The 21,728-nt window shown below is 40.7% G+C and overlaps 1 protein-coding gene across 9 annotated transcripts in view; it reads left to right on the top strand.

Annotated features, from left to right (window-relative positions):
• SLC23A2 (solute carrier family 23 member 2) overlaps positions 1–21,728 on the top strand; it is a 50,942-nt gene that overhangs the window by 18,796 nt on the left and 10,418 nt on the right. For all 9 annotated transcript variants that reach the window (XM_042886724.1, XM_042886719.1, XM_042886721.1 and 6 more), the window contains 10 exons: positions 1,460–1,737; positions 2,328–2,426; positions 7,428–7,544; positions 8,723–8,880; positions 13,643–13,731; positions 14,727–14,797; positions 15,957–16,138; positions 19,011–19,131; positions 19,799–19,955; positions 21,290–21,437. In XM_042886724.1, coding sequence (XP_042742658.1) covers positions 1,606–1,737; positions 2,328–2,426; positions 7,428–7,544; positions 8,723–8,880; positions 13,643–13,731; positions 14,727–14,797; positions 15,957–16,138; positions 19,011–19,131; positions 19,799–19,955; positions 21,290–21,437 — 1,274 coding nt within the window. In that variant the 5' untranslated portion in view covers positions 1,460–1,605. The remainder of the gene's footprint in view (positions 1–1,459; positions 1,738–2,327; positions 2,427–7,427; positions 7,545–8,722; positions 8,881–13,642; positions 13,732–14,726; positions 14,798–15,956; positions 16,139–19,010; positions 19,132–19,798; positions 19,956–21,289; positions 21,438–21,728) is intronic.

Genomic DNA, 21,728 nt, shown 5'->3' with positions numbered 1-21,728 from the left:
CAGTTCCATTTTGACTTAATTAGGGATGCTTTGAGGGCATTTCAGCACCCAAGCAGGGTCTATTGTGTATGTATATTTTGTGTCTTGGGAAGTTGCTCACTTAGAAAGGTGAATATCTGTTTTGCTTCGAGTAACCAGAATTTTCTAGCAAATGGGCAGCTAAGAGCTGTTAGGAGATTTTAAAAGCAGTCGAGTGCCTCCATGAGGAGGGTCTTTGTCAGGTTTCATTCTTGCGATTACAGCAGATGTCTGAGCTGCTGACATTTTCCTGAGCAATATTTTGAAAGGAAGGTTTAAGTAAAAACACCAAACTCTACTTTTTGGCTTTCTTACATACGCATAACTGAGTTTTTTTGAATGTCCATTAGTTGCATTTCCACCTCCAGCAGTTAGGTTGGAAATGTAATTAACTTGCTTTTAAAGTAATGCCAGTGTGCAGTGGGGTTTTGCTGCTTGAATGTGTTCCTGTTTTTGCAGAAAATTTCACTCGTTAAGGTTTTGAAGAGCATTTTTCAGGTTCTGTCATGTACTTCTGTCTGTAGCTTAGGTTGTTTCATCCACAGCTGCCTGCAACTACGCTTAATTTGTTTGTAGCTCAGTAACCACAGGTTGCAGAACTTGGTTTGCTTTAGGAGTGTTTGATGCTTTCCCACAGAAAGTGTAGGATCACATCTGTTGATTTGAGCTCCTTAGTCTTGGAAAAGGCAAAAGTGTGGATGGCCAAGGACTGGCAAGTTTCTTTTAAGGAGCAAATGTGGGAAAACTAGGCTGTAGTGACCCATCTGGTAAAACAAAAGGACTGGTAAGCTGTATGATCTTTCCTGCTTCTGTGCCAAAACAGCAGCGATGCCAATTAAAATGCAGGCTCAGTTTTGCCCTGAAGCAGTTGCTTTGACATCATCAGGCAGTTCACTTTGAAACTGGGATAATTTGGGGGTAATAGGCTCAGTGCTTCACTGTCATTCTAATCTCAGCTTCCTGGATGCTCTGTATTTGAAGATGTTATTCGAAAAAGAAGAATTTAGTTATTCAGAAATGAAGTTATGATTAGGTCCACAAGTTGAGATCCTTTGAAGGAGTGGAGTATTGTTTGCAATGGGTGTAGAACAGCAGGCTGTTTGGCATCTGCATTGCTGAAGTACAGGCTTGCTTTGTTCCCCAAAACCCATTTAGAAATGACTGTGCAGTAGAAACAAAGCTGGAATTTAAATATGCTGCCAATAATTGAAGACCACAAGTAAAGGATGAGAGAATAATCACAGTGGTCCCATCCTGGAAAGAACTTAAAATACCATCAGCCTTATTTTTAAGTGATATCTACTCATTATCAAATCAAGAGAAGGAATGCTGAGTGTTTGTGAGTCATGAGCACGAAAAGGAACCATGTCTGCAGGGCTTGTGTTTGTGCATTTAACTTAGATAACTGAGGGGAAAATATAAATCCTGTCTTTAATTCCAGGTGCTAACGGTACTTAAAGTAAACAACCTGAGTATCCCAGCTGGTTGGCTGAAGACATCTGTGATTCCTGGAGCTGCTGTTGTCTAAATAAGAACCTGTCCTGGTAGTACCTGGCTTCAACCCAGAAGCATTCTCTTGGGTCCTGTATGCAAGTCCATGACATACTGGAAACGATGGGGATTGGTAAGAATACCACGTCGAAATCAGTGGAGGCGGGAGGCTCAACAGAAGGCAAATATGAGGATGAATCCAAACATCCCACCTTTTTCACTCTGCCTGTAAGTAACATGTTCAGAGCTCCATTCTCGAGCTCAGTGTGACTCAGTCGATCGGGCTTTGTTCTAATTGTGTCCCATGAAACCTGACCATCCGTAAGTAGTTAGTAAAAACTCTTTTCCCACTTGTTTCTGTTTATATGTAAACATGGCCAATTATGTTGTCTATAGTTATTTCCTGTGTGTGCTCCAAAGAAAGTCGTGCAATTCCCCAGGCAGTTTGTGATTAGAACAGTTGATGGTAATACTGCAAAGCGCACCAGCCCCCATGAGGAGTATACCCTATGTTCTTTGCCTGAGAGTAGCAGGCAGCAGTAAAGAAACAGCTGCTGATCACCTTTTACTTAATTAGATTTTCATTACGTCCTTCATGTCTAGTCTTCAAAGTGCTCTGTGTGATGCCTTTCAAATGTGTGTGTTCCTAGACATGCTGTTAGAGAAATAACTGCTTCTCATGTGTGTTACCTTTTCTGACAAAATGTCAAAGGCACTTTTTAAGTGCAAGCCAGGGGGGAGATGGCTGATGTGAGCTGCTGTTGCAGAGAAAATGTTTATTTTAGCACTTCTTTGTTTTGCTCTGTTTTATTTTTAAGGTTGTGATTAATGGTGGAGCAACATCGAGTGGTGATCAGGATACAGAAGACACAGAGTTGATGGCCATCTATACTACAGAAAATGGCATAGCAGAAAAGGTATTTGGTTGTTTCCTTTTATACAAGAACTCATTCTTGCTTGTTTAGTGCTATTATTTGCTCACAGTAGTTTTCCTTGGCTGTGAGATTTTCTTTCTCTAATAGAATTTGCTGATTTGCAGATCCAGATGGGGTCTGGGGGAGTTTTGACCTCATGATTCTTCTGGTCGCACGTTTCAGTTGCAGAAGTTGGAGGATGACTCAGCAGGCGCTAGGAGCAGTTGATGTGCTGTGACCTGCCGCCTGATTTCATCATGGGCAGCTTTTGCATCTCTTCGTTTCCATTGGCCTTTTCATGAGATTTCCCTGCTAAGATCCTTTTCTTTTGTTCTTCAGTTCTTAATTTTTCCAGTGTTTAGTCAAACTAGCGGTGTTGAGCACCCTTGAAAGTGGGATCTTTCCCAGTTTCTTCTGAGCTCCAACCTAATAGACTTAATTTTTCTAATTGTTCTTGTAAGTTGGGAACTTCTTATTATTTTGTGACAGCTTTTATGAGTGAAGATCGGGTCATTCGTAAAGACCCTTGAAGATTTTTACCTTAGGACAACTGTGTTTGTCTCTTTCCTATTTGGAGACCAGTTTGATTCTGCCTTTTCAGCTTTCTTCTTCCATTCTATTGCTTTTCAATCCTGTTTAATAATCTTGCAAACAGAGACAGTATGAATCATCTGAACTTTTGTTTAGAGGAAGAAGATTACAGGAAATAAGAGAAGCACTTTTTTCTCAAGTGTTCATTATCTAATTGGCTCTGTGGTTAAGCATTATTTCAGAGAAGCCTCAGTTTGGCAGTTTTTTTTTTTTTTAATGTCTACATTGAAACAAGGAAAAACTCCTTTGGGTCCTTAAAAGTGCATCTTGACTTTTATGCTTATATGAACCTTAGCTGCTTCTAGGACAAGGATGATCTTACGTAGTATAGTTAGTTTTCGAACTCAGACATCAAAGTTCACTTCAGAACATACCCTGGGCAGGTAATTGTGATGCAAGTCTTGTGTTACATTTTGGAAGAATGTATGAATGCTGCAGCGTGCATTGTGTGCGCTGTGTCTACACGTGTTTTGTATGCAGAAATTTGTCTCACACATTTCTGGCACTATCTCGATCGTGCTGATATTATAATGCTTCTTGACAGCTCTTCCCTTTTTCCTTGCAGTTCTTCAGCTTTCTCTTGGTCCTTCCTAGTTTTATACTTCACAACACGGGTCTTCATATCTTCATCTTGCATGATTATTTATTGATTTTTTTTTTTTCCCTGTTTGTTTCTGTGTCATTTCCCAACACTTTTGCTCTGCCTTTCAGTCTCATTCTTTTTCCTGTACATAACTATTCTGTGTTTGCTTTTTTTCCAATTTGTGTTGTCCCACTTGTGGGCAGTTAAAAATTTAAAAAATGAATTAATCTCTGATGAATATCTCATTCACAAAGGTGCAGCTTATTCCTGGCAGTTCCCTAAAGCATAATATTATGGCACACTTGGCAAGCACCAGCATGTAGTCAGTATATGGAACCAGCAGGCGCATGCTTGAGATAATAAATGGCCAGTGACTACCCAGTGACTTATCACCTGGGTAGCCACACCTTGCCCTAATGGTTTGGCCTTGATGTCTCTTATGCCCGCTCCCTTTAACTATTACCACTGAAGTTCTGAGCAAGTTGAAAGCTTCCTTGTTCAAAGCAGAGTAAATCTGGATTTTGGAAGAGAGGAGCAGTATCCTGAATGCTGTCTGTGCCCTCACTTTGCTGTTTGGGAAGGACACTGCTATGACATTTCTTCTTCAAAGTGAGAAAAATTCAGTTGTAGGGGATCTATGAAGTCATCAGTGACAGCTGAGTGTTGCGGCGCGGAGCGAAAATTAAAGCATGCTATTGAGGGGATTGACCAAATGCTTCTTGAACACAAGAACGGGGCATCAGCTGCCTGTGAGAAGCCTGTTCCAGTGTTTGGAGCACCCTCACAGTGAGGGAATTTTTCTTCATCTCTATTTTGAACGTACCCTGATGCAGACTTGTGCTGTTCCCGTAGGCTTTACTGATTACCAGGGAGAAGAAGCTGGCACCTCCTCATTTCCCTTCCTTGGGATGTTGTAGAGAGCAATGAGATCATCTCTGTGACTTGTAAACTAGGCAACCACTCATCACAGAACATGCCCTCTGATCCTTTTATCAGTTCATTGCTCTCCTCTGGACGCGTTCAGGGACTTAACATCCTTTCCGTATTGTGGAGTGCAGAACTGACACAATACTCAAGGTGAGACTGCACCCATCAGCAGGAGAATCATCTCCTTGGACCAGTTGGCCATGCTGTGTTTAATTCTCTGTTTGTAGATGACTCTAAAGTTGGCTAACTCTAATCAGCAGGGATATTCCCAGGCTCCCAGCATCTTTGGTAAGTTGTTCAGAGTGATCATGAGGTGTAACACCTGCTATTTCCTTCAGCACTCTGGAGTGGATCCTGTCAGACCCCATGGACTTCAGACCATGGAGCTGATTAAAATGATTTCCTTACAGTTTTGGTGACCACGAATATAAAGTTGCTGAGAGTCCCAGTAATGATCCTCCTGCTTGCAGGACTGGCAGCCCGAGCTCTGTCATTGATATTAAAAAACTGAGACGTTACATTCTTCTGCCTTTTCCTCATCTTCACTTGTTGGGTGAATGGCTTCACTAGTCCTAAATCCAGTGTTTTTCCGTAGAGCTTTCCTTGCTATTGATATACTTGAAGCCTTTTCTGTTGTCTGACAGCACAAAGACCACTGTCAACTCGAACTTCGGCTTTTCTTGTTTTCTTCCTGCAGGTGCAAACTGCAGCTCTGTAATCACTCCTTGAAACCTGACCTTGTTTCCAGGGATCACATATCTTTTATTTTTTGCCCTTGTTCCAGGAGGAGTTCCCTTTTCAGCCAGGCTGATCTTCTGCCCTGCTTGCGTAACATGGAGCGCAGTGGGATTGCCTGCTCCTGAGCTTTTAAAGATGGTTATTGAAAATCAACCAGCTTGCATGGATTCCCAGGATACTCTGCTAGTATCCTTGTATGCTTTTGTTAGAAGAGCTAGAAAGTTGGCTCTCAAGAGCTTAAAGTTGTTGCCAATTGTCAGTATGTCTGGAGAGCTTTATGCAGACCAGTTGGCTTGTTTCTAAGCCAAGTGCCCGCTGAACCTTTTCTTCTTTGCAGACAAACGTAGGCATAAATGTAATAAAATTACATTTATGTAATTTTACTTACAATTATACACGCATAAAAACACATGTTTGTGCATGCGTACATGTATTTATTAGGGAATGCTTCACCGTGCTGCTTTATAATGACAGAAGTGTATCACAGGGTCTTCTCCGGGTGAATCTGACATTTCTCTGACTTTTATCAGCTTCCAAATCTTCTTTCTGCATGTCTTTGTGGCTCAGCCTCTTTGTGCTGTACCTTGGATTTATGCAAACTTAGGTTGACATGGGATATATACGTTTTCCAAAGTTCCTGTAAGAGAAGAGACGTGCCCAGGTTTACAGCTGCTCTGTGCTCTCCCTTCAGTATGAGATGAAGCTCTGAAACTCTACTTCATAACTTTTTTTTATTATAATTTTTTAGAGAACTCAGTCAAGGGAGCAGTCTTTCACTTTTTGGCCAATGAAAAATGACATTGATGCTGCATGCTGGTAAATTAACAGTTGTACTTATTGGTCTTTTCAAGAGCTACACCTTTAATCTTGGTGAGCAGAATGCCTGGTGCTGAAGGCAGTTTAAGTCTTTTGAAATCAGTGTTTTTCTATTTCATATTCTATTGTAATAACCGTAGTCTTTCCTTAGCAATGTGATTGTTTATGCTCTCTGAATTTGAATTGGTGTTATTACCCAGTGCTAGATAAAAGGGAAATGCTGTAGGTCCATTTGGCTTCCCTGACCTTGCAGGTGATAAACAAAGAGGAGATTATCTAAGAGTGATCTGTGTATGTGCTGTGATTTCGGAGAAGTAAAGGCCGTATGAAGCGAAGTCACAGGTCTGGCAAAAGCGCTGGCCTGTTGAGTAAGGCTGCTTCACGTGAGATCAAGTGCAAGTGTGGATTAGGTCAGAACAGTAGTTACATAATGTCGTTTTTGGATAGCTGAGCTGAAATGATGAAAACTGATACTTCCTTCTACTTTTGTTGTTGGTTCTTAATGCTCTGAAGTGTTTGCATTTTGATTCTCAGGAATTGGAAAGCAGAGAGTTATAAACAATTCCACTTAGTTGTAAGGAAGAAATGGTTGTGCTGAATCTTGTTTTAGTGGAATATATGTGGGGATTTTAGAGCCTGGGTAGGTCTGATGAGTGTTCTGTTAGCAGTGTATGAGGGCCCGTGGAAGGCCCCAGTGTGGTCTCACTTAAATTCCTGTAGGTTTGCATATAGATGGACCATGTATGTATTCAGTTACAGCAATTAGGATTTGTTCATGTATGAAACATGAGGAACATGACTGTGGGATGGGGAAAAGAAAGCTGTGTTATGGCTAAAAAATGGTTAACCAAGATTCAAACTGGGTAAGAGTTAAGCTGGGAAGCAGCTTACAGGCTACACAAATGAGGAGCTTCCTTGCCTGTGATTTAGGCCTCTTATGCAAAGGTGGCTGTTTGACTTTGCAGATAGCCATTGTTGATTCTTTTTCTTAGTTCCAATTCCTCATTTTTCTTTCTTTTTTTTTAACATACAGTATTCTGAGACACTGTGTGGCTGCCAGGTTGGTTGTACCATAAATGAACTGTTGTGGTAGTGTAAGTAAACAGGAAATGGTTTATACACATGATTTGTTCAGTGCAATTTCTGTAGCCAGAACTGTGGATGAGCCCATCATCGAAGGTAGAAGGTTTCTGAAAATGCAGCGTACAGATTTTGCTTGGGATTATTACACCAGACTTGCAGCATTTGGGAATTGCCTGATAGTTCAAATTCAGATTACTCCTATGTAATATTAACCTGTGTTGTGTTTTGTGTCCTCCTCCACCTTTCTACCCTCCCCCATTTGATAGAGTTCTTTGGCAGAGACACTGGACAGCACTGGCAGTTTAGATGCTCAGAGAACTGATATGATTTACACTATTGAGGATGTTCCTCCGTGGTATCTCTGCATATTTTTGGGGTTACAGGTATGTTTCAAAGCAGCCATTCTTTTTTCCTCTGGCATTTTTTTTAGCACTTTCTGTGTATGTGATAATTGATTCTTCCCACACTCTCACACATTTGAAAAGCTGTTAAGATAGCTTCTTCTGAAGTTGATCACACAGTAAGTTTACTATGTTAATAATGACCTCTATTATTGCTGGCTTAGCTATTAGTGAGGTTCACTTAAATATTTATTATTCTAAGCTATTGTTAGGTAGGAGGTAAGATAGCAAACGAAGTGTGGAGCTTCAGAAACTGACACTTCATACCTCTAGAATTAATGATGATGGGAGATAATTGTTTACTGCTGAAACCTTGAATATTAACCTGATGCTGTAGTAGTTTCTGTTCTACAAACTTGATAGCACCATCCTGCAGTAATTACCTGCAGACTTAGTAATAAGCAGGGTGGGCAAATTCTGTCGCTGCTCTTGGATAGAATGTGTGCGCATCTTGCAGATGTGATTGTAGTGGTGAGCTGGACCGTACTTCTGGCCCAGCCACTCACTTATGTGAAGAACAGCTCTTCTCATCTCGCTTCCTTCTTGAATGGTAATAAAATCTATCCCACAGGAATGCTGAGAATTTGTTAATATCTGTAAAGTATGTTGAGATCTCCAAACAACTACATTCCAAGGCATTTTTCTTACTTCTGCCTTTCCTTTGAGGGCAGGCAGTTCTGTAAGGATTATTGTTGAATATGGTGACACCTATTTGTTTGCTTAACATATTTAGATTGGGAAGGAATTAATGAGTACCTGTTTTCTGATACTTGGGAGCTTATTTGCATCCTAGTCTGTACGTGCTTTAAATTCATTTGTAAGCTATTGGTTTTTCACATGGTTGAAAATGAATGAAGTTGACTGTCTGCTTTTCTGAGTTGAAAGCTGTTTTCAGCAGTTAACTAAGTACTTCCTCATCAAGAACAGTAGCCGTGCAGCCATGTAAATAAATCAGTGGTCATTAGCAATGGGCTAGTGGTAGCTTAATGTGGAAGCAAGTACTTGAAGAAATGCTTTAGAACCAAGAAATGAGTCATTTGATAGATAATGCAAAAGCAAAAATATCCGGTGGAAAAGAAAAAAACGGTCATAGACTAAAAATAAAAATAAAAAAAATAAAAAGTCTGATGTATTAACACATATTTTGTTGTTGTTCACAGCACTATTTAACATGTTTCAGTGGAACTATAGCAGTTCCCTTTTTGCTAGCTGATGCCATGTGTGTCGGATTTGACCAGTGGGCCACCAGCCAGTTGATTGGGACCATTTTCTTCTGTGTGGGCATCACTACATTGTTACAAACAACTTTTGGATGCAGGTGAGGTTTGGGACTTGTTTCCAGGTGTGGAGATGGTGACTGTAAGATTTTCCAGGATGTAGGTAGAGATCCAAGAAGCAGCCTGTTTTCCAAAGGAGAAACACTAAATATGAGATAACTGTCCCCTATTCATGAACTGCTTATTAAAATCTTTGGAAAACTTACCCTAATTAAAGACGGATCTGAAATCAGAAAATATATCTCATGGGTAAGAAAATCCAGCGTGTGGAAGAGGAGGAGAAAAGAGAAATCTTTGAGAACAGAAGGTAGAAGTGTTTTTGAGGAGAAGGAAAAATTCACACACCTTTGTGAAGAAGAATTAATTCTGATGTTTTCATTGGGTTCTTTAACGTTTTCCGCACGTTTGGAAAGATTTATCTTAGAAACAGAATCTTTGGGTGGAAAAGTTATCTCAGTGGGGTGCAGAAGTAAAGTCTGTTGTATATTGAGATCAGTTCTTATCCAACGCTTTTTCAAGTATTTCAGCTTTTCTAATGTAATCTCCGCTGATGTTTTAGTTTGAGAAGATATATCGCTTACATACTTTCTTGTCTTTTGACTTTGAAAAGGAATCTTTGCTTTGTTTTTATTACATTGTTAAATGTAGAAAATCTGTATTTTTTTAATGGAGAGCTCGGTATAATTGAAGCTGTTGAAAGAGAACAGTTTCTTTCCCCAGCGAATTTTCTTTATGTCAAGACTCATGTTTTCTGCCTGATTGGCTCTGTGTGCTTACAAGTTAGCTCGCTTTAGCTGTAATCATAAATTCTCGAGTGCCACATCTGAAAGGAAGCAGAGGACCAGTGTTCAGTGCCTTTTGGTGCTCTGAACCTGATCGACCTTGCTCATATTAGGGATGTTTTTTCCCCACTCCAGCTTGTGCTTTATGTAGGAAATGAAGAGATCATTGACCTAATTAGGAGATAAGGTCTTCTGTTTTTCATCTTTGAGTGTCTGCTTCCTGGGCTTATTGAAGTTGAAAATCTCTGTATTTTCTGGACAAATGCAGAGTTGTGATTGGATATTAATGCAAAAGGGGGCTTGGTTCTCCTGTGCACCTAATGGGTTTCTTCTTCTGCCTCAAATTTACCAGAAGAACCTTACTTTTTGTATTTCCAGAGACCAATATGTCTTCACGGATCTCAAGCTTGTCATCTTTCTTTTTTTTTCCCTAATTAATCTTGGGCTCCATGTCTTTATGACTTGCTATAGAAAGATTTGTGGCTCTTTCAAAAATAGGTGTGGTCCCATCAGTTTGAAATGCTCTGTTTCTCCTGTGTAATCCAGTGTTTGCCTTCTGTGGTTTTCCTTTTCAGTGCCCTTTTCACTTGCCCTGCGAAAGATGTATTTATAAACTGAAGAGGTAATTGTGTTTGGGTCTTCTATTTAAGAAGAAAATTCCAGTGGCTGAACGTTTTGTAATGATTTAACATGTGATTCTGGTTTTATATAAGGGTGGGGCTGAGATAAAGCAGCAACGTTCACTAAATGAGATTTTCAAATATTTATTGGCACGCATCTCGGTTGTATAGTATTTCAGCAAATAAAGCCAGCATGGTTTCAGAAGGACAGATTCTGTGGTTTGAAGGTTCATTTGGCTCTGTTATGAAGGAGAGTTCTGGTCAGTCTGGTACCCCTACTAGTTTTTAGGAATTTGAGATACTTATTGGATTTCCTAATAAGCCAAAAGGTTTTGCAAGGATTCAGATTCAGAGCAGTTAACATGACTGAAACAATCCCATGCAGCTTTAATATCTAAACATTCTAGGCTTATTGCTGTGCCTATCACTACATTGTCTAAGCATTCCTACGTCTGTGTGAAATGTTGATACAATGAAGGAGCTTCCAAATGACTTCAGCTTCATAAATAGCTCCATCTTCACAAGTGCTGCTGCCAGAATTGAGCAACTCAGCAATATAGCCATGAGATTCCAATGGCAGGCTGGTGGTACTTAGCTAGTGATGAATGCCTGGATTAGCAATGGGAAGGCTATTTCATAAAGCACGTTCCAAACTACAGCTGTCTCTCCAGAAAGATACTAATTGTGGCTGGCTGACTTTGGGGAATGTTTTTAAAAAAACGATGGAGGGAGATAGAAACTGTTATTTTCCGCTTAGACAAAAGCACAGCATTTTGAGCTCACTGACTCTTCTCGTAAATGGTTTTGGATTAACCATCTTTCATGATGGTTGAGCAGATAGCTTAGCAGGACTTGCTAAGACCGTATTATGCAATATGTAATTTTATCCAGGTGAATAGTCTGGGTCTACAAAGAGGATTTGGGTAGAGAAAAAATACCAGCGTGTTTTTAAAAGCACCAGATAGCCCCAGTTTTGACAAAACAGCTGAAGTTAAGAATAGACTGGCTACAGATGAGGGAAGAATCTGTGCAATGTGAATATCTGGGTGAAGAATGGGCTTGCTGGCCAGGCTCAGAGTCATGGTGATGAATGGAGGTAATCCAGTGGGTGGTTGGTCAGCGGTGGTGTTCCCCATGATTTGTTTCTGGGGCTCAGTCTAATTAATTTTTTATCAGTAATCTGGATGAAGGGATCATCAGGTTTGTGGACCATACCAAGCTGGGTGTGACTGTTGATCTGCTTGAGGATAGGAAGGTTCTGCAGAAGGTTCCCAATGGGCCAGATCAGTGGGCTGTGTCTGTTTGTAGGGCATTCAAGAGGCCCCGTTCTGGGCTCCTGTGTTTGCAAAAGACCAGGAACTACTGGAAAGAATCCAGCAGAGGGCTCCAAAGCTGACTAAGGGCCTGAAGCACCTCTGTTACGAGGAAAGGTTGAGAGACCTGGGACTGTTTAGCTTGGAGGAGACCGAGAGGATCTTATCAACATTTACAGATATCTAAAGGGTGTGAATATCAAGAGGGTGGGAGCAGGCTGCCCACAGCTATCTGGAAAAGGAGGTTGTGGAGGGATGGATGTTGGTCTGATTTCTCAAGTGACAAGTGGTAGTGCACAAGGAAGTGGTCTCAGTTTGTGATGGAGGAGGGCTGGACTGGATGTCAGGAAGAATTTCTTCACAAAAGGATGGTCAGGCATTGGAGCAGGCTGTGTGGGGAAGTGGTGGAGATGCCATCCCTGCGGCTGTTTGGGACGTGGCATTAAGAAATGTGGTTTGGTGGTGGGACTCATTAGGTAAAGTTGAGGATTGGACGTGATGTTGCAAGCTTAATTATTTTATTATTGTGTGGTTTTATTATCTTTAAAAGGATAATTCTCAGTCTGAATGCCCACAGCAATTTGTGTCCTGTAAGTGTGCCACTCGTGAAGGTTGTGCAAGGTTTCTGGAGGGCGTTTTATGTCATAGAAAACTCACAATCCAGACTTGTCTCAGTGTGACTGACTTCACAACTGGTGGATGTTCTTGCAAAGTGCGTTTACAAAATCATTATGCAGGGACAGAGTACTGTGTAGGTGGGACAGAGGAGTAACAGCTTGTTAAGAGGTATTACATGTTATGCCATGGGCACCAGCTTGCTCAGTTTGCCCAACGAACCTTGAAAAATGAGGTGAATCATTCACTCATAGCTGCTGTTTCTTCCCCAAAGCTTTGATTTTTTGCTAGAGAAAGGTAAAAGGGAGCTGTGTGCAGGTCAGTGGTCCTCAAGTGGCTCATGTGTTTCATAAGGAGCGACTTCCAGACTCAACTCTGGAAGTTGCAGCAGATAGGTCGACTTGTTAGACTGCTTGTGGCTCAAACTCCTTTCTGTAATAAGTAGTCGTCTGTTCTGACTTCCTGCCTGTGAACTTTTACAACTGCTGTTAGTAACATGTTTCTGTTTTGAACTTTCGTCTGTTAAGCAAGTTTTTTTTTTTTCCTTGTACCTTTTTGATCTTAATCGGAATCTGCTACAGTCAGTTCTTTTTCTTTTACTAAGACTTGTACTGGCATCAAGGCACTTGACTGTGGCTGTAAAACAGCCATAAATGCAGTTCAGTTCCTAGTGCTGCATGTGCAGCTGTTTCACGTGTTAATGTTTGAGACCTGCTGTTAAAGAGTTACAGTCCATTGGTATTTATAGAACAGGTCAAAGTGCATCTTCTCTATAGTTAAGTAACATCTGAATATTTGTGATGCTGTGCATGCTACCGTACATTCAATAAATACATAGTTGGTGCTGGTGGATGCTCTTCAGATATTAAACCTTTTGCGAAGTGTAAACACCACTGCTAAGAATGTCATCTTGAAATTCTTGCAACATTTGTATTTATTGTTAGTAGCCACCTGGTACATCTAATCAGCACTTAGCAACCTAATTGCTGTTTTCACATGTACTTAAAGATGAATCTGTGAATGACTCCATTTCAAGTCATGCAGTGGGAAGGTACTGAGTATGCAGACTGCTTGCCTCTATCAGAAGGCTCTTTAGTGTGGTGAGACTGTGAAAGCTGAATGTTCAGCACCCTGGCTGGTGCTTACATCACAGCATGCATCCTCATCCTTGTTGTGATACTGAGTCAAAAACTTAAGGCAACGTCTGGTACCTGCAGTCAGCATCCAGTAATTATCTGCTACAGGCATCTTGTTGACTTCACATACGTAACATCTTTTGTTAGGACTTTCTTTTGGTGATGTCTTAGCATTTCTATGTTCTTTTTAATAAGAAATTCTCATATTTCACATTTGTGGCAGCCATCTGATACAGGATGGTTTTGAGGATGAATAAGCACCTAAGTGCAATTGATACCTTGACACAGTACCATGACATGGAGTAGCATTAGCATCTCTTCTTTCACTTTCCACCAGGTTACCCTTGTTCCAGGCGAGTGCTTTTGCATTCTTAGCACCTGCTCGAGCAATACTCTCCCTGGAGAAGTGGAAATGTAATAATACAGGTAATTGTCATTTATGCTTGTTCTCATTTAAGTGGCAAGTGACCCAGATGTCATATAGAGCAACTGCTGAACCTTTTGATATGGAAACTGCAAGTAATGAGCAGGGGATATAGAAAATGAACTCCTTTCACAAGGTTAAAACCTTGCTTTAGAAGATTTCTAAAAGTGCCCCCATGGATTTCTGTCTTTCATTCCTTTATGTCCATGTCTAATCTACTTGTTTTATAAGTGAGTTAAATGGAAGATGCAAAATTTAAGAGAGCCATTAAGGCCTTGTTAGAAAACTTCTGTTTGTTAGGGTTAACATCCAGATGTAATTTCTGCTTTAATCACACGTATAAATCCTTTGATATTGAGAAGATGAAGCAACTGGGAAAGAGCACATGGGTTTCAGTGCTTACCGAGGCATACTGTGGTGCATGTCAGTTCTCACACCTGTGTCAGATACTTCCAGATGACAGAACGTGCCACAATCCTGGCATACCTGGTTGAGAGAAAATGCTGTCCAACAGATAACATTAGATTGCCAAAGCAATTTTTCCACTACTTGAGCTTTTCAGAAAGAACCTTTGCTGCATCTTGCTCCTTTTAACCTCCAGATATTGTCAGATGGGGCTCTTACCCGGGGGTCAGTTCATGGTTCAGGGAGTGACCTAAATTGGCTAACAACAAACATTGGGGTGCTTCCTTGATTCCCAGCAATTGAGTAATTCCCCATTTATTTGCTTATTTGAGTGGGAAAAATCTTTAAAAAAACCTTTATTTCTGAAAATGACAATTATTTTTTCTACTTCAGTACACTGGGTAAAATTAGTGGGTTAGCTCTTGGGAAATGTTTACACGTTATTACAAGATTTATAGCACTGCAGAATTTTTTTTAAATCTAAATCAAAGTTCTTTTGTTAAGCTGTGTCAAAGGGAAATTGGTTTATTAAATGATGGCAAACAAACAGAGGAGTAAATACCTGTGTTTTGTCTTTTCTTCTTTTGGTAAGATATAACAGTTACAAATGGAACAGCAGAACTGCTTCACACTGAGCACATCTGGTATCCCAGAATACGAGAGGTAATGTAGGAGAAGCCTTTTGCAGTTAATCTGTCCGATTTCAATTAAGTTTCTCATTCAACCATCTGTGTGTTCTCATTGTTACATTGCTGATTTCTTTCACTGCAGTTTCATTGGAATATATCCCTTTACTCATTCTATGGAAGTCTTAATTTTTTTTTTCAACTTGTTCATCGCTGTACAGCAAATCTGATGAGTTAGTTGTCACATTCCAAAAGATATGCAGTGAAATGCACAAGTGAGATGAATACTGTTCTTGTAACACTTGCAATTTGCACTCACCAAGTAGCAGCTCCGCAAACCATGGGCTGCTAGCAGACCGCTCGCCTGCTCACTCTGGTCAGTAGGCTGTCCCGTGGAAGGTAAAAGGCAGTTAGCAAATGTGTTCATCCCCAGGTGTTTGAAGTTGGAGACTTCTGATAAGACCTGGATTCTCCCAAAAGATTTGCTGAAGTATATCAAACTCCTTCTCAACTCGAAGCATTGCAGTCTGAACTTCACTGTTCACTGCAGAGCCCACAGTGAGGGTTGTGCCCAGGCATCCCACTACAGTGGTAGATAGCGTAGTCCAAATCAAGGCGTGTGTCATGGAATTTATCTCCCATCCCGTTGCTTTGGGCTACAAACTTTTTCTTAATTAAAAACAACCCCTCTCTCTTCCCCATGTTCAAACCATAGCTACATCCTGCCAAGAGCCCTGCAGCCAAGAGGGCTGACAGTCTCCTGAGACCACAACGCTGCTCTATACCAGCTTCTAAGGAGCACTTGTGAACAATGCAGCATACACTGCCCCTAGGAGCTAGGAGCATCACCTCCGTGGCGCCACCAACCCTTGCCGGCTCGATCTGAGAGCTTAAAGGTTAGCCTGGAACCCAGGTCTCCTGTCTGACAGTGTGATGTGCTATCCACACAACTACCAGACTGGCCCACTGGTCTGTTGTGTAATAGTTTTGTGGAGAAAAACCATAAGTGTTATGCTTAAGCAATAAGTCACTTAAACCTAATGAGCTGTTTTATGACAAAAAAAAAAAATGCTGAGTTCTTCTGTGTCACTGAATTCTTTGAACTGCAGTTTGTAATCCAGAGCAGAAAAAGAAATGTTTTGGTTTCGCTTTTAAGATGCAAGTAAACTGTCTCTTTCCCTTTCTTGTGTGTTCAGATCCAAGGTGCTATTATCATGTCCTCACTGATAGAAGTGGTGATTGGTTTGCTTGGCCTTCCTGGTGCCCTGCTGCGATACATTGGACCTCTGACCATCACACCAACTGTTGCTCTCATCGGCCTCTCTGGTTTCCAAGCAGCTGGAGAAAGAGCAGGCAAACACTGGGGTATCGCTATGTTGTAAGTACTCAGGGTGTTTCTGATGTAGACCAGTGAGTCACAGCTGGTAAGTCATCACAGAGGTGTTCTGGAGTGCCAGTGAGAAACCTGAGTCTGCCTGGTTGCCAGAGGTAGCATGGCAGTGCTCCCAGCTTGGAGAAGCAGAATGTGCAGGAGTCTGGGTGGGATCAGCAAGCAATTAGGGAACAAAAACCACAGCAACTCAGGAGAGGAGGAAGGAGAGAAGGCTGACAGTGAGATGTAGAAGACAGAATGTTGTGAAACGACAGTTTGTCCGGGAGTCGTGGGTCCATTAATTCAGTGCAAACTTAAAAGCAATTCTGCAGAACACCAGAGGGACAAGTGGACAACTTGTATTTCTTTTTTAGTGATGCTTTTGCACGTTTCTTATTTGGCAAAAGCAAGCAAATGGCTTTGGTAGTAGTTGTCCATTTCTGATTTTTGTTATTTTATTTCTGCATATCCCCAGAAAATTTATTTGATGCCAGAATACGTATTTCCATGAATGCCAGTTGCTGAGGAAACAGGTTGGACTTATAGGATGAATATGGTTTCTTTTTCTACACAGCTGCTCTTTTTTTTTTTTTTTTTTTCCTTGCTATTACATCCTACCTCTACTTTTCTATCTTAATTTTCATTCAGTGGAAACTCTGAAGTTGCTTCAGTGAGTGCTATTTCAATCTCACGGTGAATTTGGAACTTACCTTATTTCAGAGATAAAATTAAACAAGAATGTGACAGTATTGGAGGACAGCTGTGGTAGCTTCGGTGTGTCTTATATTATTCTTTTCTAAATTATAAGAATTGTTTCAGTTACTGAAGTGTAAGTAGGCTGACTGCTGTTCAGCAGGCAGAAATACTTGGTTTCAGGCCATGCTGTGCATATTTCTGGAGGTATGGATGCCAGGGAACAAACAAAATGCGATTAGAAGTACAAAAGGGAATAGCTGGGAGAAATGAGATGAAGCGAAAAGTTTCCTGTGAGATGCTGTTGATAAGCAGCCAAATTGGGATGGAAACCACACTCTAGGGAGCATGAAATTGGCTGGAGCAGCTGAAATATCTGATGTATAGCGACCAGCTTTGAACTGGCTCTGGAAGTGGAAGGAATGACTTGGTGCGATCAGACTGTGATGTGACACATCTGTTAACACAGTACTTTGACCAAGTAAAGTATTCTGTAAGTGCAGCTTATGATTAAAAGGGCTGTTTAATTCATTATCTCCAATGCTAGCATTATGGATATTTTTGTAATTCTGTTAAGCAGCTGACACAAAGGAACATTTATTTTCCTGCAAAACAAATTCTGTGCAAGTTGGGACTGATGTTGTATCAATCACAGACCTTTGAGTTGGATATGGAGACCTGTAATGGCAGCTGGTATTTTGCAGGTGGAAAAAATAGATCCATTTAGGAACAGGTTTAAATACTGCTCAGTCAGTAAGTGTTTCTGGCTTCAGCCATTCAAAATGTGTGCTATAGAGCTGGAAATAACTCTGTGGTCATCTGCTGCCACTCAGAAGTAACTTGATTTCTACAAGATACGGCACTGAAAATGGTCTTGCCTGTTCTGATGGGATAAAATGACTGCATCACTATCTAACACAATGGGGTAATATTTGTGTAAGAGCTGTTTGCCTTTGTTAGCTGCAGGTGTGATTTGACAGGATTTCCAGACTCCAGAATGATTTTGTTGCCCTTGTTCTGTAGGTCACAGTCTGAAATAATTTAATGATAAAATACAGACCATCTCTAAAAGGGGAAAGTATTCCCTAATTTCTCTGCTTGTGAAGAAAAGCTCAGTTTTCAAGTCTTGTCTCTGTGTCCTGCTTAGACTCATGCCATGCATCCTCCTATCCTCCTCGCTGTCTTAAATAATGCAGCTTTTTTCTTTTTTTTAACAAAAAATGCCTGGTAGCTGTCTGTCCTCAGGGCTGACGTGCTGTTAGGGAGTGGAGCCCATCGTCTTTCTGTAATGGACTTCTGGAGGAATGCCAAAGCATTTCCTGAACGCAAGGGAAAAGGTGTCTTTATCATTTGACTTCAGTCACAGGGAAAGGCTGTAAAGGATGCCCTTGTGGTGCAGAGCTCTTTGTTCCTGCAGATCGAGAGAGAAAATGAAGCTCTGTTCTGTTTCATACAAGCTGAAACTGATCCTGGATAGGAAAGGGAGGGATGCTTAAATTCCGTCGTCTTTTCTTCTCCTTAATAAATCTGATGAAAACATAAGCTCAAATTGCAGGAAAGCTTTGCTCCTTCAGACAGCTCGACTCTTTCTGTAGCCTTTTTACAGCAAAATGCTTTTTGGTTATTTCAGAATTGATCGGCTCCTCCTTCCTTTTTATTTTACATTGCTGTGGGTACTTATTTCAGCTGTAGACTTAAATTATTTTTAACATATGGAGGAGCTTAGCAATTTTGACAACAGGGACATGCATAACACTTGAGGCATCTAAAAACTTTAATGAACTAGGGTACTGCTGACCTGCAGTTGACTGGGATCTTGGTTTTTGGGCTCTATTCTGTTACTATTACATTATTAATATTAGCTAGATTATAATAATATAATAATTATAATAATATTTGCTAGTATTATTAGCTAGAATCACATCATAAATCATACTCTAGTAACATATGCAGCAAACATTGGGGTTCTTAAGAAGTGAATGCAAATGATGTCGCTTGGGATTACGTGGAATAATTATTTAAAACAAATTCTCTCATTTTGTCTCGCTCTAAATTTAAATGTATGCTTTTGTTTGAAGTCTGAGCAGCCTGAAAGATTTGTGCTGAGAAGGATTTTTAAAAGACTGGTGCTAATGACATCTCTCTCTTGTCCCGTCCTTCTCCTTTTCTTGTTGTTCCTTCTCAGGACTATTTTCCTCGTATTGCTGTTTTCTCAGTATGCCAGAAATGTCAAATTTCCCCTACCCATTTACAAATCAAAAAAAGGATGGACAGCATATAGACTGCAGCTTTTTAAGATGTTCCCTGTAAGTAGCTGAATTCGTTCTTCAGTGGCCAAAAGTGACCCTAATGTAATGTTTGGGGACTTTTTTGCTTGATTTTGATTTTTCTTAGTGGTACAGTAGATGGCAGAGGTGAGATAAAAGCTTGAATGTGGTTATGGGAAACTTGATGGCTGATTTGCTCATTGTAGTCTTGCCAGATCCCATTCTGGCATCCATCTCTGATGGAGCAGTGAAGGTGATGGAGGGAAGAGGTAGAGAAGGACATATTTTTATGCATGTAGTGAAAGCCTAAAGGGAGTCCTGAAAAAAGGGATGACAAGATCATTATCTTCTAGCTTTGTGAAAGCAGCACTCTGTTTCCCCATGTGAAGGGCTTCCTTTATTTCTCTTAAAATTGAGACTAATTCACAAGACTAATTCACTAGCTCATGTAAGTGCCCATTTGGAGACTTTTCCATTTGTTAGCAAGATGGCAGACTTATTCTAAAGCTTCTGTAAGAGCACCTTCATTAGAGGTATAGGATACTCAGCAAATCTATTGCAGGATTTAGTGCTTCTTCAGATGTAAAACATCACGTAAGATCACACTCAGTGCATGTGCAGTAGGTACTCTGCAGCAACTGTTTGCTGTGGATGTATATTGAGATGATAGCTGATCTTTAAACAGCTTCTTTATCTTCCTTTGCAGATAATTTTAGCGATCTTGGTGTCGTGGTTGCTGTGCTTCATCTTCACTGTGACAGATGTCTTTCCCCCCGACAGCTCCAAGTACGGCTTCTATGCTCGCACGGATGCCCGACGAGGAGTGCTCTTAGTGGCTCCGTGGTTCAAGGTCCCTTATCCCTGTAAGTATGTTTGGTTGTAAGGGTGGTTTTCTTTTGATAGCCTGCCAATGTCAGTTTTGCTAGATTTTATCTAGGTAGCTCCTGACTCCTAACGACGTGGATGTGACTGTGTATTTAACACAGGGCTTCAGGTAAACGGTTGATTTATCTGTACTTGTCACTGCTGTGGCCAGCTGCAGTTGATGTTACAATAATAAGGGTGGGTTGTTATGACTTCAGTAGCTCCCTACAGGAGTTACTCATTGTTAAAGGAATCACCAGTGCCTGGAGTTTTTCCAACTTAATATGCTTCCCTGCCCCTGAAGGCAACTGTTCTTGAATTAGCACAACTACTAGAAAGCTGTGCAAATAATCTGACTTCCAGAATTGTGCTTATGGGCAAGCTTGCAGATGCCAGTCAATGCTTATGAAAGTGCAGAAGAGTGCATGAAAGTGCAAAGTGCCTTATGTGGCACCTTGGTTGATTTATTCTTTTGCCAGCTACATCTAAGTCTAAAGCTGTTAAAGGCTTTTTCTTAGGACTTGAGATAGTGCTGTACACTGGTCTGTGCTTGTGCTGCTCAGAAATTAACATAATCGTAACAGAATAGTACTCTTCCAGAATAGAATAATATAAATTGTTATGAATGCCCATACATCATAATGAAGGATCTGCACTGTGGTTTTTCATATGCTTTGTTTCTGGTTCTTAGGAAAGAACTCATCTAAAGCATTGCTTGCAAGATGTGTAATAGAAGGTTTTGGGGAAAGAAGAGGCAGAAAATTTTTCCACCCTCATTAGACCTTTCTTATTTGTGAAGCCTTCTTCTTTCATGTTTGTGTAACTTAAAAGTTCCTTTTGTTGCGAGAGACTCTTTATTTCAATGAGATAAAAGCATCAAGGCAGTGGCTGTGGAAAACCTGCCAAGCTTTTCTGCAGGCTTAAATTAATCTTACTTTCCCTTGTACAGAAATTTAGAATTGGAAGTTGTTTGTGCAGTGATCATAGCTGGCTGTTGGACGTTGTCTTCGTTTGATAGACTGAACTTGTAACCAAAGACTGAGTTTTCAGAGGAATGATAATAAAGAGGCGTTTGCCTCACTGATCTGAATTGGGTTTTTTTCCCCTATAAGTAGTTCAGATTCCTTCTGGGCAGGAGGAAAGCCCCCAAACATGATCAAAGCAGTCGGTTAGATGGTTATTTCTTTGCTCCTTTAATCTAATTGAACTTGCCAGGCTGTGTGACTGTGAAGGGAGTTTGTTGATTCCATTAGAGAATAATAAGCTGCTGTACGTTTTGAAATCTAAATTGTTTTATGTGGCATGAGAGATTTCAGTTTTGTTTTCTTCACAGTTCAGTGGGGACTGCCAACAATTTCAGCTGCTGGAGTTATAGGAATGCTCAGCGCGGTTGTCGCTAGCATTATTGAATCAATAGGAGATTACTATGCCTGTGCCAGGTTGTCTTGTGCTCCTCCTCCTCCTATTCATGCGATAAACAGGTATGTCAAAAAGAGAAAAAGGAAAAAATGAATATCAATTCTGTTTTCTTATGTCATGTTTTTTTTCCTTGGGGCGAGACAGGATTCTGCTTTGCTGTTATGTGTTAGGCACAAGGGCTGCGGATGTGAAATGAGAGATGGAAGAGCTGAGTCCGACTCTGATTCAAATGTAACATTGGAAACTTAGTCCCGTTCCTACTGGGATCTATAGAAATTAAGAAATAATACAGTTTCACTGGGGAGGGAACTCTAAATCACCTTCCCTAGGAGGACAGGCTGAGAGAGCTGGGG

Source organism: Lagopus leucura, unplaced genomic scaffold (genome assembly GCF_019238085.1).
Source record: "Lagopus leucura isolate 7727_CA_CO unplaced genomic scaffold, USGS_WTPT01 Super-Scaffold_100062, whole genome shotgun sequence".
Classification (NCBI taxonomy): Eukaryota; Metazoa; Chordata; class Aves; order Galliformes; family Phasianidae; genus Lagopus; species Lagopus leucura.
This window is presented reverse-complemented; position numbering and strand designations above follow the sequence as displayed.